The following is an 18,398-nucleotide window of genomic DNA, read 5'->3' on the forward strand; positions in this document are numbered from 1 at the left end:
GACTTGTTTTGAGCCCAAATGACTAGAGCAGTTGAGGTATCCATTTTTAAAAAGTTCTAATCTAACAATTAAATATTTAGGGATTTTTTCGCTTAACTTAAAGCAACTGAAGTATAAAGGCCATTGTTTTATTAGTTGTCTCACCATCCTCTATAGAAATGGCATTCAAGTCCTGGATCAGTAAAAGACTGGACCAATTTAATGGGTTGTTACACAGGGCTGTGACATTTCACATCACTATAATTTTTTTACTTGATGTGCTGTCGATAATGAGCAAATGAATGTCCCTTAGAACTTTAATGATACTTTTTAAGGATTGAGATTGTGGTTAAAAGGACTATGCTCCAATGAGCAGGCTGGCGAAGATGTAGATAAATGTGAATCTCAAGGAAGGGAATGCTTTGAGTTATTCCAGTAATTTGGCCATTGTAGTCCTCACAGTAATGAGCACGTTGTTTTGTGACTTTGGGGTAAGGATTAAAGCAGGAGGATGGGAACTGCATGTTCAGTCTCATTAACATGTCAGCCACACTGTAAATTATTCTAAATGATTTCAATGTTGACAATGTTGGGCTAGCGGGCTGGCCAATCACTTGAAATAGTCTGCACTGCATATGTGCTGTTTTAAAACAAGTTTTGAATCCAACAATTAAAAGAAATATATATTTTTTGCTTTCTAAATCTGAATAAATTATTGCCGCCCTTCCATATTTGGATTAATAGACTGTCTATTTTGGAGTTGCTTTTTGTCTTTGTCTTATGGGTCCCAAAAATGTCAAATTCAAGATTTGAAATTGTCACGTCGTGTCTCTCCTTTGCCACACACACGTCCCTGAGCTTCTCTATATTCACCTTTAACACCATGCTAACTTCAAAATGTTAGTTTTGTCAGGAATCTGACTCTATTTCAAACGTTTCAGATGAATGGCCTGAAAAACATAACCTAAAGCCAATCTTTCTCTGAAACATCCAGTTTCATCCAAAAAATAAGAGCTAGACCGCTGAATGCATGTCGTGAATTGAAATGTAGCCATTTTTCATGGTCTTTGCATCATCTGGCAACATTCCTAGTGTGGAAATACTGGGTCTTGATAAAGGTTCAGAGCGTCGTCACATGTTTTATTGGCATTATCAAGTATAATAGATTGGGCTGTAGTGCATTGACTCCCATCCTAAATCTAACCTCCAAATCACTTGTCCCTGGACACTGGTGGTTATTTTTTAAATTTTATTTTTTATTTTATTTATCCAGGCAAGTCGGTTAAGAACAAATTATTATTTACAATGACGACCTAGGAACAGTGGGTTAACTATTATTAAGAATTAAAAAGAGCTAGGAGACATTCGTATCCATTGGTTGTCACCCAAAAGGAAGCACCTGATATGTAGGGTCTCTATGGTGTGCTTGTGTTAATTGGGGAGGTATCCATTCTCTTAATTATACCTCTGAAAATTAGCGAGATAGGAGAGAAACATTGTTTGGTTGCGTCAGTCACAGAAATGGCTCCTTTTTTTCACTGGAAAGCGGTTTAAGCTAGTTGGTGATAATGAATATGGAAATGATTTGGGCTGATCATTAAACAACAACATGTACAAAAACTTTGTTTGTGGTGTTTTCCTTAGTGGAAATGCACATCTAACCATCCCTTTTGCTCTGTTTCTCTTTCATAGGAGACTTTTGGAGTCATCTCTTATGTCGCCGTCTCGGTATGACATATCTGGCTCCCGGGACCATCCCATTTATCCAGATCCTGCCAGGTGAGTTTTGTGGCAAGTGGTCAGGGCTATTGATGATTTTACTTGTAATTCGTGAGAAAAAATAATTAAAAATCAACCAAGCATACTAGATTAGCATGTAGCATTCATTACAAGAACCAACAATAAATAGCCACTTCAATAAATCAAACACATTGGTTGTTCAAACACAGGGGTGTCAAACATACAGTTGATTTTCCCTTGGGTGGTTTGAGTAAAAATAAGTAAATAAAATAACATGGCTAAAACCAAATCGAAACTGTGCAGAAATTATATTGGACCTACATTTATACAGTCTCTTCACTCTGTCTAACAATCACCAAACACATAAGGGAGACAGTGTGTATCGACAATTTCAAAAACAATGGATAGAGCACAATTTATGGCAAATTTTGATGGCAAGGAAGTATGACACATTTTCAGTTCTGCCCTTCGGACCTCGGTGTAGTGCTCGAACAGGTGCAGACAAGCCAGCAAACAAATGGCAAGTGTTTCCACTGTTAACATAATTTCACTAGCCTCGTAGAGAACTAGGCTTCCCTAATCCGGAAGCCTGGTGAAGTCTGGCCTAAATTAGCTAAAAGGGGATGGAGACCTGGTCTAAATCTGACGCCTCACAACACGTCAAACCAATCAAATTCATTGCTTGGGCGGAGCTTAAGACGCAGCACTCCTTCAACAGTCATGTGGGGGAGGGTTCTGGGAATGTAACATGAAACAAAAATGTAGCCGATGGAAGCCAGCGGACCATTCAAACTGTTTCGGCTAATACAAGATTCTTCAGACCTCCAAAGAAGGTGTGACAACGTTTTTGGAGGAATGGCTACGCAAGACTACCATTTCACCAACCGGTACACACTTGTCTCTGTGTGGTTCTTGGGCAACAGTATGCGATAGCATTGAACATTATATACTGTAAGACGAACTAGACAGTATCGCTTCAAGCACCTGATGCTCACATTAAGTATTGTCAAAGGTCACTGCCCTCAACATCTGCCAGTAGTCCAGCTGTGTGGCATATATTGACTTATTCTAATGCATGCAGTACTTTGAAATACATTATCACTGCTATAAATGGAATTGGACATGGTCGTCGTCAAATATACGGTGCATTCGGAAAATATTCAGACCGCTTGACTTTTTCTACATTTCGTTGCAATATAGCCTTCTTCTAAAATTGATAATTGTTTTTTTAACTCATTAATCTACACACAATACCCTATAATGACAAAGCAAAAACAGGTTTTTAGACATTTTTGCAAATGTATTAAAACTATAAATCTGAAATATGACATTTGCATAAGTATTCAAACCCTTTACTCGGTACTTTGTTGAAGCACCTTTGGCAGCTATTACAGCCTTGACTCTTCTTGGGTATGAAGCTACAAGCTTGGCACACCTGTATTTGGGGAGTTTTTCCCATTCTTCTCTGCAGATCCTCTCAAGCTCTGTCAGGTTGGATTGGGAGCGTTGCATAGCTTTTTGCACAGCATTTTTCAGGTCTCTCCAAAGGTGTTCGATCGGGTTCAAGGATATTCAGAGACTTATCCCGAAGCCACTCCTGGGTTACTTGGCTGTGTGCTTAGGGTTGTTGTCCTGTTGGAAGGTGAACCTTCGCCCAGTCTGAGGTCCTGAGCGCTCTGGAGCAGGTTTTCATCAAGGATCTCTCTGTACTTTGCTCCGTTCATCTTTCCCTCAATCCTGACTAGTCTCCCAGTCCACTACCATGCTTCACCGTAGGGATGGTGCCAGGTTTCCTCCAGACGTGACGCTTGGCATTCAGGCCAAAGCGTTCAATCTTGGTTTCATCAGACCAGAGAATCTTGTTTCTCATGGTCAGAGTCCTTTAGGGGCCATTTGACAAACTCCAAGCGAGCTGTCGTGTGCCTTTTACTGAGGAGTGGCTTCCGTCTGGCCACTCCACCATAAAGGCCTGATTGGTGGAGTGCTGCAGAGATGGTTGTCCTTCTGGAAGGTTCTGCAATCTCCACAGAGGAACTCTGGAGCTCTGTCAGTGACCTTCGGGTTCTTGGTCACCACCTACCCCTACTGCTCAGGTTGGCCGGGCGGCCAGCAATCGCCATCACACTGCACACTGCCCTATCCCTTCTGGACAAGAGGAATACCTATGTAAGAATGCTGTTCATGGGGGCCTCCCGGTGGCGCAGTGGTCTAAGGTCTAGCTAGCTGTGCCACCAGAGACTCTGGGTTCGAGCCCAGGCTCTGTCGCAGCCGGCCGCGACCGGGAGGCCCATTTGGCCTAGCGTCGTCCGGGTTAGGGAGGGTTTGGCTGGCAGGGATATCCTTGTCTCATCGCGCACTAGCGACTCCTGTGGCGGGCCGGGCGCAGTGCAGGCTGACCAGTTCACTAGGTGTACGATGTTTCCTCTGACACATTGGTGTGGCTGGCTACCTGTTGGGGATAGGGGGCAGTATTTGCACGGCCGGATAAAAAACATACCCGATTTAATCTGGTTACTACTCCAGCCCAGTAACTAGAATATGCATATAATTAGTAGATTTGGATAGAAAACACTCTAACGTTTCTAAAACTGTTTGAATGGTGTCTGTGAGTATAACAGAACTCATATGGCAGTCAAAACCCTGAGACAAATCCTAACAGGAAATGGAAATCTGATGTGTGGAATCACTTCAAACCTTTGCCATTGAAACACACAGGGACTTATTAATCATTTAGCACTTCCTAAGGCTTCCACTAGATGTCAACAGTCTTTACAAAGTGGTTTGAGTCTTCTATGGTAGAAACTGACCCAAAGAGAGGCTTGGGAAGTTGGTCACAGGGGGAGGGCCGAAACGTTTAGTAAGACAATGCAATCGTCCGCCTTGAATATTATTGAAGCTCTGGTTGAAAAAGTCCCTAAAGATTTATGTTATACAATGTTTGACATGTTTGAACGAACGTAAATATATATTTTTTGCACATTCGTGACGACAAGTCCTACGCGCTTCAGTACATTATGAGTAGCCTTCGGAACGCGCTAACAAGAAGGAACTATTGGGACATAAATTATTTACTTTTTCGAACAAAACTACATTTGTTGTGGACCTGGGATTCCTGGAAGTGCCTTCTGATGAAGATAATCAAAGGTAAGGGAATATTTACAATAGTATATTTGATTTTAGATGGTTCCAAGATGGCGCTAACATGTATCGCCTAGCCTATTTTTCTGAGCATACCACGTCGTTTATTGCAAAGTGTGATTTCCCAGTAAAGTTATTTTTAAATCTGGCAATGCGGTTGCATTCATGAGATGTTAATCTATAATTCTTTGAATGACAATATTACATTTTAACAATGTTTTCGAATAGTAATTTTGTAAATTGTAGCGCTAATTCACCGGATGCAATTGAGGAAAAATATTTTCTGAACGTCACGCACCGATGTAAAATGCTGTTTCTATATATAAATATGAACTTTATCGAACAAAAAATGCATGTATTGTGTAACATGATGTCCTAGGATTATCATCTGATGAAGATTGTCAAAGGTTAGTGCAGCATTTAGCTGTGTTTTGGGTATTTGTGATGCATGCTAGTTGCTTTGAAAATGGCAGTGACGTTTTTTTTGGCAGGGTACTCTCCTAACATAATCTAATGTTTTGCTTTTGCTGTAAAGCCTTTTTGAAATCGGACAACGTGGTTCGATTCAGGAGAGGTGTATCTATAAAATGGTGTAAAATAGTCATATGTTTGAGAAATTGAAGTTATAGCATTTGAGGTTTTGTATTTCGCGCGATGCGATTCCACTGGCTGTTGACTAGGGTGGGACGCAAGCGTTCCCAGACAGGTTAAGAAGCAGTGCGGCTTGGTTGGGTTGTGTTTCGGAGGACGCATGGCTCTCGACCTTCGCCTCTCCCGAGTCCGTACGGGAGTTGCAGCGATGAGACAAGACAGTAACTACTAACAATTGGATACCACGATATTGGGGAGAAAAAGGGTTTAAAAAAAAGAATGCTGTTCATTGAGTACAGCTCAGCATTCAACACCATAGCACCCTCCAAGCTCATCATTAAGCTTGAGGCCCTGGGTCTCAACCCCGCCCTGTGCAATTGGGTCCAGAACTTCCTGATGGGCTGCTCCCAAATGGTGAAGGTAGGAAACAACATCTACACTTCGCTGATCCTCAACACTGGGGCCACCTCCTGTACTCCCTGTTCACCCAAGCACACCTCAAACTCAATCATCAAGTTTGCCGACGACACAACAAGGAGGAGGTGAGGGTTCTCGGAGTGTGATGTCAGAAAAATAACCTCTCACTCAACGTCAACAAAACAAAGGAGATGATCGTAGAAACAGCAGAGGGAGCACCCCCCTATCCACATCGACGGGACAGCAGTAGAGAAGGTGGGACATTTTAAGTTCCTCGGAGTACATATCACTGACAAAGTGAAATGGTCCACCCACACAGACAGCGTGGTGAAGAAGGCCTCGGGAGGCTGAAGAAATTTTGGCTTGTCACCTAAAACCCTCACAAACTTTTACAGATGCACAATTGAGAGCATCCTGTCGGGCTGTATCACTGCCTGGTATGACAATTGCACAGCCCACAACTGCAGGGCTCTCCAGGGCTCTGCACAACGGATCACCGGGGGCAAACTACCTACCCTCCAGGACACCTGCAGCATCCGATATCACAGGAAGATCATCAAGGACAGCAACCACTCGAGCCATTGCCTGTTCACTCCGCTACCATCCAGAAGGCGAGGTCAGTCAGGTGCATCAAAGCTGGGACCGAGAGACTGAAAAACAGCTATCTCAAGGCCATCAGACTGTTAAAAAGCCATCACTAGCACAGAGAGGCTACTGCCTACATACAGACTTTAAATCAGTGGTCACTTTAATAATGCCACTTTAATAATGTTTACATATCTTGTATTACTCATCTCATAGTGTAGAATGCAGTATATACATATCTATTGCATCTTAGCGTATGCCGCTCTGTCATTGTTCATCCATATACTTTTATTTATATATTCTTATTCCATTCCTTTACTTAGATTTGTGTGTATTAGGTATCTGTTGTGGAATTGTTAGATAGTACTTGTTAGATATTTTTCTTTTTCTGCACTGTCGGGAACTAGAAGCACAAGCATTTCGCTACACTCGCAATAACATCTGCTAACCATGTGTATGTGACCAATAAAATTTGATTTGTGTGCCTTTCCAAATCATGTCCAATCAATTGAATTTACCACAGGTGGACTCCAATCAAGTTGTTGAAACATCTCAAGGATGATGAATGGAAACAGGATGCACCTGAGCTCAATTTCATGTCTCATAGGACAGGGTCTGAGTACTTATGTAAATAGGTATTTCTGTTTTTAGTTTGAATAAATTTAACTTTGTCATTATGGGGTATTGTGTGTAAATTTATGAGGATTTAAAATGTATTTTTTTCATTCATTTTAGAATAAGGCTGTAACGAAACAAAATGTGGAACAAGTCAAAGGGTCTGAATACTTTCCGATTACTCTGTAAATGGAAATAGAACACGGTCTTTTCATGGTAGTATATTTTTATACATTGCAGGTCTAGACAACATGTTTCCTGGACCTCTGAGGGAAGTGGTGACGTTATCACCATCTATCTGTTTCCTACCTTTCTAACACTGTCTTGCTGAAGAGTGATGAATTGCGCTGAGCCTGGAGATTCTCATTTTAGTTTCTGGGATTGACTGCCAGCAGAGCGCCGAGGTGGTAATCTTGTGAGGTTGAGAGTAAGGCCAAGTCCTCTCAACAAAAACACATTCATCTAGGGACAGAGCTGCTCTGCTTAGGAACCAAGGTGCAATATTGAAAATCAATGTGTGACCCAGAGCAGGGACATAATGATCAGTACAACCAACTTTTGGGAGAGAGTGGACACATGACAATTGGCTCCTCACTCTCTGTCGTCATTTTCTTTGACCTGTGATATTGAAGGCTTAATACCCTTTCTACTGGTGAGGATAGCACCGACACTTCCCTCCCACCTCGTTATTCTCTCCCTTACGTTTATTTATTTAGAACTTTATTTAGGAAAGGGCGGAGTCCCATTAAAACCAACGTGCATGACAAACACTTACACAATCACAGGAGCATAGAAAATAGAAAATACAATCATAAAAAAACAACCACATTTCTCAGTAGAGCTCTTCAACCAACAATCCGAATTTCCCAAAAGTTAAAAGGCATGTAGACTGAATGTAAGGATCCGTTAAAGGTTTTCTAATTTTAAAATCCAAATCTAGTTCCTCTTCCATTTTTAATATCATCAAACATTCAAGAGTAAGAAGTAGCCTAGGCCTATCTGCAAGAGTAACAGTTACATATAGTTCCCACTTGAAAACATTTCCTATATGTTCTGACCATGAACATTTTCTTACATGCTGGCAAGCATCCAATACAATGCATCGATACCGCTGAAAAAACTGAATTACGCCGGAGGGGATTGCTGCCGTTTTACGGGCTCTTAACCAATTGTGTTTTTTCGCTTTGTTTGCAACTTATTTTGTACATAATGTTGCTGCTCCCGGCTCTTATGACCGAAAAGAGCATCTGGATATCAGAACAGCGATTACTCACCTTGAACTGAATGAAGATTTTTCATTTAATGAGTGTGATGCGAAGGATATAATGCTGCTCCCAGATAAATCCCAAATCCCCTTCATTCGGATTAAGAAGAGAAGGAAATACAGGGGGTGGAGATCAGGGTGCCTTGTGAGAATTCGGCGACGAGTGGGTAACCCGCCTCTACCATCCCTTCTATTGGCCAATGTGCAATCACTGGATAATAAACTGCATGAGTTCCGTTCGAGACTATCCAACCAACGGGACATTAAACTGTAATATCTTATGTTTCACCGAGTCATGGCTGAAAGATGACACGGATAATATACAGCTGGCTAGGTTTTCCGTGCATCGGCAGGACAGAACAGCAACATCCGGTAAGACGAGGGTTGGGGGTGTGTGTCTATTTGTCAATAACAGCTGGTGCGTGATTATTATTAAGATAGTCTTGAGGTATTGCTCGCCTGAGGCAGAGTACCGCATGATAAGCTGTAGACCACACTATCTACCAAGAGAGTTCTCATCTATATTATTCGTAGCCGTCTATTTACCACCACAAACCGATGCTGGAACGAAGACCGCACTCAACGAGCTATATAAGGCCATAAGCAAACAAGAAAATTCTCATCCATAAGCGGCACTCCTACTGGCCGGGGACTTTATTGCAGGCAAACTTAAATCCTTTTACCTAATTTCTACCAGCATGTTAACCTGTTGAGGACAGACGTTCCGCTAGCGGAACCCCTAGCCAACAGCATCGCACGGCGCGAAATACAAAACTAACTAAAATACCACAATTCAATTTTCTCAAACAATCAACTATTTTACACCATTTTAAAGATAAGACTCTCGTTAATCTAACCACATTGTCCGATTTCAAAAAGGCTTTACAGCGAAAGCAAAACATTAGATTATGTTAGGAGAGTACATAGGCACAAATAATCACACAGCCATTTTCCAAGCAAGCATATGTCACAAACCCAAACCACAGCTAAATGCAGCACTAACCTTTGATGATCTTCATCAGATGACACTCCTAGGACATTGTTATACAATACATGCATGTTTTGTTCAATCAAGTTCATATTTATATGAAAAAACAGCTTTTTACATTGGCATGTGATGTTCAGAACTAGCATACACACCGAAAACTTCCGGTGAATTTACTAAATTACTCATGATAAACGTTGACAAAATACATAATTATTTTAAGAATTATAGATACAGAACTCCTTTATGCAATCGCTATGTCCGATTTTAAAATGTATTTTCGGCGAAAGCACATTTTGCAATATTCTGAGTACATAGCTCGGCCATCACGGCTAGCTATTTTGACATCCGCCAACTTCGGGGTCACCTAAACTCACAATTACTATTAGAAAAATTGGATTACCTTTGCTGTTCTTCGTCAGAATGCACTCCCAGGACTTCTACTTCAACAACAAATGTTGTTTTGGTTCCAAATAATACATAGTTATATCCAAATACCTCCGTTTTGTTCGTGCGTTCAGGTCAGTATCCGAAGGGTAATGCGCGAGCGCATTTCGTGACAAAAAAAATCGAAATATTCCATTACCGTACTTAGAAGCATGTCAAACGCTGTTTAAAATCAATTTTTATGCTATTTTTCTCGTAAAATAGCGATAATATTCCAACCGGGCAATGTTGTATTCATTCAAAGAGAGAAAGAAAAACATTGCGAGTTCTCGTGACCCCGCATCTCCAGTCTCACTGTCCCCAGGCTGACCACTTACAAACTCTGCTCCTATACTTTGCCCAGAGACAGCAGACACCCCATTCTACTTTCTGGCGGCTTTAGAGAGCCAATGGAAGCCTTAGAAAATGTCACGTTACAGCAGAGATGCTGTATTTTTGATAGAGATGCAACAGAAGGACAACAAATTGTCAGACAGGGCACTTCCTGCATGAAATCTTCTCAGGTTTTGGCCTGCCATATGAGTTCTGTTATACTCACAGGCACCATTCAAACAGTTTTAGAAACTTTAGAGTGTTTTCTATCCAAATCTACTAATTATATGCATATTCTAGTTTCCAGATTAAATCGGGTACGTTTTTTTTATCCGGCCGTGAAAATACTGCCCCCTATCCCAAAGAAGTTAAATGTGCAACCAGAGGGAAAAAACTCTAGACACCTTTACTCTACACAAAGAGAAGCATATAAAGTTCTCCCTCTCCCTCCATTTGGAAGATCTGACCATAATTCTATCCTCCTGATTGCTGCTTACAAGCTAAAACTAAAGCAGGAAGTACCAGTGACTCGCTCAATACGGAAGTGGTCAGATGAAGCAGATGCAATGCTACAGGACTGTTTTGCTAGCACAGACTGGAATATGTTCCGGGATTTATCAATAAGTGCATCGCTGACATCGTCCCCACAGTGAACGTACGTACATATCCCAACCACAAGCCATGGATTACAGGCAACATGCGCACCAAGCTAAAGGCTAGAGCTGCTGCTTTCAAGGAACGGGACAATAATCCGGACGCTTATAAGAAATCCCGCTATGCCCTCAGACAAACCATCAAACAGGCAAAGCGTCAATACAGGACTAAGGTTGAATCAACTACACCGGCTCTGACACTCGTTGGATATGGTAGGGCTTGCAAACTATTAGGGAATACAAAGGAAAACCCAGCCGCGAACTGTCCAGTGACACGAGCCTACCAGATGGGCTAAATGCTTTTTTATGCTTGCTTCGAGGCAAGCAACACTGAAGCATGCATGAGAGCACCAGCTGTTCCGGACAACTGTGTGATCATGCTCTCTGTAGCCAATATGAGCAAGATCTTTAATCAGGTCAAAACATTCACAAGGCCCCAGGGCCAGACGGATTACCAAGACATGTACTTGCATGCGCGGACCAACTGGCAAGTGTCTTCACTGACATTTTCAACCTCTCCCTGACCGAGTCTGTAATTACCTACATGTTTCAAGCAGACCACCATAGTCCCTGTGCCCAAGAAAGCGTAGGAAACCTGCCTAAATGGCTATGGCCCCGTAGCACTCACGTCGGTAGCCATGAAATGCTTTGAAAGGCTAGTCATGGCTCACATCAACACCATCATCCCGGAAACACTAGACCAACTCCAATTCGCATACCGTTGAAACAGATCCACAGATGACGCAATCTCAATCGCACTCCACACTGCTCTTTCCCACCTGGACAAAAGGAACACCTATGTGAGAATGCTGTTCATTGGCTACAGCTCATCATTCAGCACCATAGTGCCCACAATGCTCATAACTAAGCTAAGGACCCTGGGACTAAAGCCCTCCCTGTGCAACTGGATCCTGGAAGGGCCGCCCCCAGGTGGTAAGGGTAGGCAACAACACATCTGCCACGCTGATCCTCAACACGGGGGCCCATCAGGGGTGTGTGCTTAGTCCCCTCCTGTACTCCCTGTTCACCCACGACTGCATGGCCAAGCACAACTCCAACATTCAACATTAAGTTTGCTGACGACGCAACGGTGGTAGGCATGATCACCGACAATGATGAGACAGCCTATAGGGAGGTGGTCAGAGTGTGGTGCCAGGACAACAACCTTTCCCTCAACGTGAGCAAGGCAAAGGAGCTGATCGTGGACTACAGGAAAAGGAGGGCCGAACACGCGCCCAGAGTTTCAAGTTCCTTGGTGTCCACATCACCAAACACACCAAGAAATTTGTGAAGAGGGCACGACAACCCCTTTTCCTCGTCAGGAGACAGATTTGGCATGGGTCCCCAGATCACTGCTACTATGCTGCTACTCTCTGTTTATTATCTATGCATAGTCACTTTACACCTACCTACATGTACAAATTACCTTGACTAACCTGTACCCCCGCACATTGACTTGGTACCGGTACCCCCCATTAATGTTATTTTATTTTTTGTACTTTTTTAACTGTAGTTTATTTATTAAATATTTTCTTAACCAACAAAGCAATTTTAAGAAAATAGAGTTAACTAAGCATTTCACAATAAGATCTATACCTGTTGTATTCGGCGCATGTGACAAATAAAATTTGATTTGATTTGAGTATCTGAGGTGAAAATGGGTCTTTATATGGCCAGTTCCTAGAAAGCCTTTTCTAGGGAATTACTCAAATCATTTCCATTGAACATTGTGAGAAAGCTAGTGGAACTTTGTAGGTGCCTTGTCATTTGTAATTTGCCTGTATAGCTTGCAGCCAGGAAATAACTACATTAAGAGTAGATAGTGTCCATAATCTGATCATCTCTGCTGTTAACCTGTTTCAGAGCTTGACAGTGTCTTTGATAGCGTTCCCTCGTGGGAAGGCCTCATAGGTATTCATGTCCACTGCTGTTCCTTCTCACCTCTGGTGTGCTGGACCCTCCATAGAAAAGAACACGATGCACCCTCCTACCTTCTCTTCCCAGTGCATTCTAAACTCCAGAGTTGAGATTTTGGATTTTGTTTCTAGGATATCCAGTTATCAAAAGATGTTGTCCTGTAATGGAACCTGCTTCCTTTTATTTTGGCCATTGTGAGAAGGGTTGACCCCTGTCACGTCAGATTCATAAAGCTTCAGTGGAATTGATGGCAGATGTGGCAAACTCATTAGTAGAGTCAATTTAGGATCACATTTAATACTTGCCAGGTGTTGATTTATTTCCCCGTACTTGTTTTAGTTTCCAATCCAGTATTTTGCACTGTAATCCAATTGCTGACCTTCTGGGCATATTGGTTACATGATTGAATGTCCATGCAATAACTTTTTGATTAATGTTACTCAGGTTTTTCCAGCTATTCAAGTAATTGTGCAGGCAGATAAACTCATTTGTGACATGAACAGCTATGCAGGGATTGCGTAGCAGGCTACACTATAACTTCAAAGAACATGATCTTAATATCAGAGTATTGCAAGCTCCTTGAGCCCTTTTAAAACAATCAATGGGAAGGCTAGACTGAGGTGTGCACACAACTTGACTTGTGATAATTGCATGGATGGGTCTTGGTTTTGAAAAACGCTAAACCCTAATCTTCTCCTAGTTATGTAATTTGGATGGATTTATCTATTTATGTTTGTGGAGTGTCAACATTGACTGTCCCAGACCACCTTGTCTGCTGTCAGCAGCACAAACTAACATATTTACTTTACTGATTTAGCTATGTCTCTTCCTTCACCTCTACTGACTCTTGAGCTTTGTTTACTCAAATCAACACTTTGGTTTCAATCTAAATACTGTAGTCTGTGGCCCTAGCACAGTTTAGGCTATTTACAGTATCTAACATCCATTTTCCTCTTAGTGGGTACTCTGACTAGGCTGTAGATATACCATACAAGCTTTCAGATTCTAAAACAATTTCTACACAATGTTCTCAGCTTATAGTTTAGTATTTACAGATTTGAGATTTTACTGAGTTACAGTTCATTTATGAAAATCAGTCAATTTAAATACATTCAGTAGGCCCTAATCTATGGATTTCACATGACTGGGAATACATGCATGCATCTGTATACCTTAATTAAAAAAAGGTACGGGCATGGGTCAGAAAACCAGTCAGTATCTGGTGTGACCACCATTTGCCTCATGCAGCGCGACACATCTCCTTCGCATAGAGTTGATCAGGCTGCTGATTGTAGCCTGTGGAATGTTGGCCCGCTCCTCTTCAATGGCTATGCGAAGTTGCTGGATATTGTCTGGAACTGGAACAAATCAAATGTATTTATATAGCCCTTCTTACATCAGCTGATATCTCAAAGTGCTGTACAGAAACCCAGCCTAAAACCCCAAACAGCAAGCAATGCAGGTTTAGAAGCACGGTGGCTAGGAAAAACTCCCTAGAAAGGCCAAAACCTAGAGAGGAACCAGGCTATGAGGGGTGGCCAGTCCTCTTCTGGCTGTGCCGGGTGGAGATTATAACAGCACATGGCCAAGATGTTCAAATGTTCATAAATGACCAGCATGGTCAAATAATAATAATCATAGTAGTTGTCGAGGGTGCAACAAGTCAGCAACTCAAGAGTAAGTGTCAGTTGGCTTTTTCATAGCCGATCTTTGAGAGTATCTCTACCGCTCCTGCTGTCTCTAGAGAGTTGAAAACAGCAGGTCTGGAACAGGTAGCACGTCCGGTGAACAGGTCAGGGTTCCAGCAGGTCTGGGACAGCAGGTCTGGGACAGGTAGCACGTCCGGTGAACAGATCAGGGTTCCTTAACGGGTCTGGGACAGCAGGTCTGGGACCGGTAGCACGTCCGGTGAACAGGTCAGGGTTCCATAGCCGCAGGCAGAACAGTTGAAACTGGAGCAGCAGCACGGCCAGGTGGACTGGGGACAGCAAGGAGTCATCATGCCAGGTAGTCCTGAAGCATGGTCCTAGGGCTCAGGTTCTCCGAGAGAGAGAAAGAAAGAAAGAGAGAAAGAGAGAGAGAAGATGCAGAGCCTCGGTCTGACGTCATTAAAAGGTAATTTACCACCTTCACAAGTGCAGTCTCAGTGCTATGATGGGGTCTAAAACCAGACTGAAGCGTTTCGTATACATTGTTTGTCTTCAGGAAGGCAGTGAGTTGCTGCGCAACAGCTTTTTCAAAATTTTTTGAGAGGAATGGAAGATTCAATATAGGCCGATAGTTTTTATAATTTCTGGGTCAAGATTTGCCTTTTTCAAGAGAGGCTTTATTACTACCACTTTTAGTGAGTTTGGTACACATCCGGTGGATAGAGAGCCGTTTATTATGTTCAACATAGGAGGGCCAAGCAGAGGAAGCAGCTCTTTCAGTAGTTTAGTTGGGATAGGGTCCAGTATGCAGCTTGAAGGTTAAGAGGCCATGATTATTTTCATCATTGTGTCAAGAGATATAGTACTAAAACACTTTAGTGTCTCCCTTGATCCTAGGTCCTGGCAGAGTTGTACAGACTCAGGACAATGGAGCTTTGGAGGAATACGCAGATTTAAAGAGGAGTCCGTAATTTACTTTCTTATGATCATGATATTTTCCTCAAAGAAGTTCATGAATTCATTACTGCTGAAGTGAAAGCCATCCTCTCTTGGGGAATGCTGCTTTTTAGTTAGCTTTGCGACAGTATCAAAAAGAAATTTCGGATTGTTCTTATTTTCCTCAATTAAGTTGGAGAAATAGGATGATCGAGCAGCAGTGAGGGCTCTTCGATACTGCACGGTGCTGTCTTTCCAAGCTAGTCGGAAGACTTCCAGTTTGATGTGGCGCCATTTCCGTTCCAATTTTCTGGAAGGGAGTCTGGAAGGGCATCAAGGAATCTTTGGGTTGTGTCGTGTCTTGGCTATGCCGGATTAAGTGATATGACATGCTAATTTATAAAATTATTTCTCTGTAATTAATATTACCTGATTAAGCTAATCATGTAAATGTAATTAACTAGAAAGTCGGGGCACCACAGAAGAACGTTTATAGAGCTGTTATCTTCCGAATAAACTCTTAAAATACTTAGTAATATTTTACATCGATAGCAGTCAATATTAACCCTTATCTTATTTTCAGTCTCATCATGAAAGTTGTCAATTCTTGGTTATCTTCACGAACCCTGGCTAACAAGTTGAATCAGCAATACAAAATTGGGTTTAATTATTTATTTACTAAATACCTAACTAATCACACAGAATTACAAATACACAGAATACAATGATGTCATACAGAATTCGCCCTGGTGAACGGAGCCTGTATCATGGCTGGTTACACAAAGGAAAGGGGGGTTGGGCTTGAATGAAAGAGCGGGAAGATTTAGGAACAAAGAAACAGCAGCTATGCTATCGTAAATACATTATCTTATGCATTCTAAATTACCGCCCATTTGGAAAAGGAAAATGCAATAAATATTTACTCTGAGCTGCGCTTCGGTAGATTGGTCGTAGATGCTGGCCGGGTTGGCCAACAGATCTTCCTGTAGTGGAAGAATGTCTCTAGTGGTAATGGATACGTGGTGGTATCTTCGTCTGGTTGTTAGACTGGATCCGTCGTCCGTCCTTTCCTAGCCCACGTTAGCAGCGGCTAACTCAACGGCTAGGAAGTATCACTTCTGTAGTGAATAAGCTCAAAGTTCATACCATTCGCCATCAAAGCTCACGCCGAGGTTGGCTTAGTTCTGTCCTTGATATGGTTTAGTTAACATGTGTGTCCTTCTGGCGTAGAGGCTGCAGTCCTCCCGTACTGGAACATACTGGTTATCTTTTCGTCAAAAGCTTATATAGTGGAGAGGGGGGAGGAGGTGTTTCATCATTTATAACCCCTGTCTCTTCACAGGGTTGGCCACTGATCGGGCAGGGCACTTTCCTGATGAAAACCCAATTCTCTCATTTGGAAGCTAAAATTACATTTAATCTCCTAACAAACAATTTCAATATCAAACATTTCAATTGCATAACAATTCCATGTGACTCTGATAACTAGAGGGTGTATACTTTCTCAGGTACAGTTTATGTCGTCCTGTCATCAATCATAATGTCTCAGATAACAATGAACTGACATACATACTCATTACGTTATCAAGCATATTTCCAACTGGTTTTATTATCAAAAGATGGTTCCTTTTCCCCATTTGTTTGATGTTCCCAGACTCTCTATATTTAACACAGGCTATTCAAGTCCTTCAGTAGGGTCAGAGAGAGAGGGGAAGGGAGAAAGGTATTTATGGGGGGGTCATAAACCTTACCCACAGGCCAACGTCATGACAGTTGTCTGAGAATTTATAGCACGACTTTTAATGCTCCTTGGTTGGGGTCTGAGCAGATTATTTGTTGCGATTGCAAACGTAATAAAATGGTGGTCCGATAGTCCAGGATTATGAGGAAAAACATTAAGATCCACAACATTTATTCCATGGGACAGAACTAGATCCAGAGTATGACTGTGCCAGTGAGTAGGTCCAGAGACTTGTTGGACAAAACCCACTGAGTCGATGATGGCTCCGAAAGCCTTTTGGAGTGGGTCTGTGGACTTTTCCATGTGAATATTAAAGTCACCAAAAATGTGAATATTATCTGTGATGACTACAAGGTCCGATAGGAATTCAGGGAACTCAGTGAGGAACGCTGCATATGGCCCAGGAGGCCTGTAAACAGTAGCTATAAAAAGTGATTGAGTAGGCTGCATAGATTTCATGACTAGAAGCTCAAAAGACGAAAACGTCGTTGTTTTTTGTTTTTTTTTGTAAATTGAAATTTGCTATCGTAAATGTTAGCAACACCTCCGCCTTTGCGGGATGCGCGGGGGATATGGTCACTAGTGTAACCAGGAGGTGAGGCCTCATTTAACACAGTAAATTCATCAGGCTTAAGCCATGTTTCAGTCAGGCCAATCACATCAAGATTATGATCAGTGATTAGTTCATTGACTATAACTGCCTTGGAAGTGAGGGATCTAACATTAAGTAGCCCTATTTTGAGATGTGAGGTATCACAATCTCTGTCAATAATGGCAGGAATGGAGGTGGTCTTTATTCTAGTGAGATTGCTAAGGCGAACACCGCCATGTTTAGTTTTGCCCAACCTAGATCGAGGCACAGACACGGTCTCAATGGGGATAGCTGAGCTGACTACACTGACTGTGCTAGTGGCAGACTCCACTAAGCTGGCAGGCTGGCTAACAGCCTGCTGCCTGGCCTGCACCCTATTTCATTGTGGAGCTAGAGGAGTTAGAACCCTGTCTATGTTCGTAGATAAGATGAGAGCACCCCTCCAGCTAGGATGGAGTCCGTCACTCCTCAGCAGGCCAGGCTTGGTCCTGTTGTTGGTGAGTCCCAGAAAGAGGGCCAATTATCTACAAATTCTATCTTTTGGGAGGGGCAGAAAACAGTTTTCAACCAGCGATTGAGTTGTGAGACTCTGCTGTAGAGCTCATCACTCCCCCTAACTGGGAGGGGGCCAGAGACAATTAATCGATGCCGACACATCTTTCTAGCTGATTTACACGCTGAAGCTATGTTGCGCTTGGTGACCTCTGACTGTTTCATCCTAACATCGTTGGTGCCGACGTGGATAACAATATCTCTATACTCTCTACACTCGCCAGTTTTAGCTTTAGCCAGCACCATCTTCAGATTAGCCTTAACGTCGGTAGCCCTGCCCCCTGG

At 42.4% G+C, this 18,398-nt stretch overlaps 1 protein-coding gene across 9 annotated transcripts in view; it reads left to right on the forward strand.

Moving 5' to 3' along the window:
- Positions 1-18,398, forward strand: part of LOC115202872 (muscarinic acetylcholine receptor M4) — a 177,469-nt gene that overhangs the window by 21,389 nt on the left and 137,682 nt on the right. For all 9 annotated transcript variants that reach the window (XM_029766998.1, XM_029766996.1, XM_029767000.1 and 6 more), the window contains one exon: positions 1,672-1,758. In XM_029766998.1, coding sequence (XP_029622858.1) covers positions 1,672-1,758 — 87 coding nt within the window. The remainder of the gene's footprint in view (positions 1-1,671; positions 1,759-18,398) is intronic.

Source organism: Salmo trutta, chromosome 12 (assembly GCF_901001165.1).
Source record: "Salmo trutta chromosome 12, fSalTru1.1, whole genome shotgun sequence".
Lineage (NCBI taxonomy): Eukaryota > Metazoa > Chordata > Actinopteri > Salmoniformes > Salmonidae > Salmo > Salmo trutta.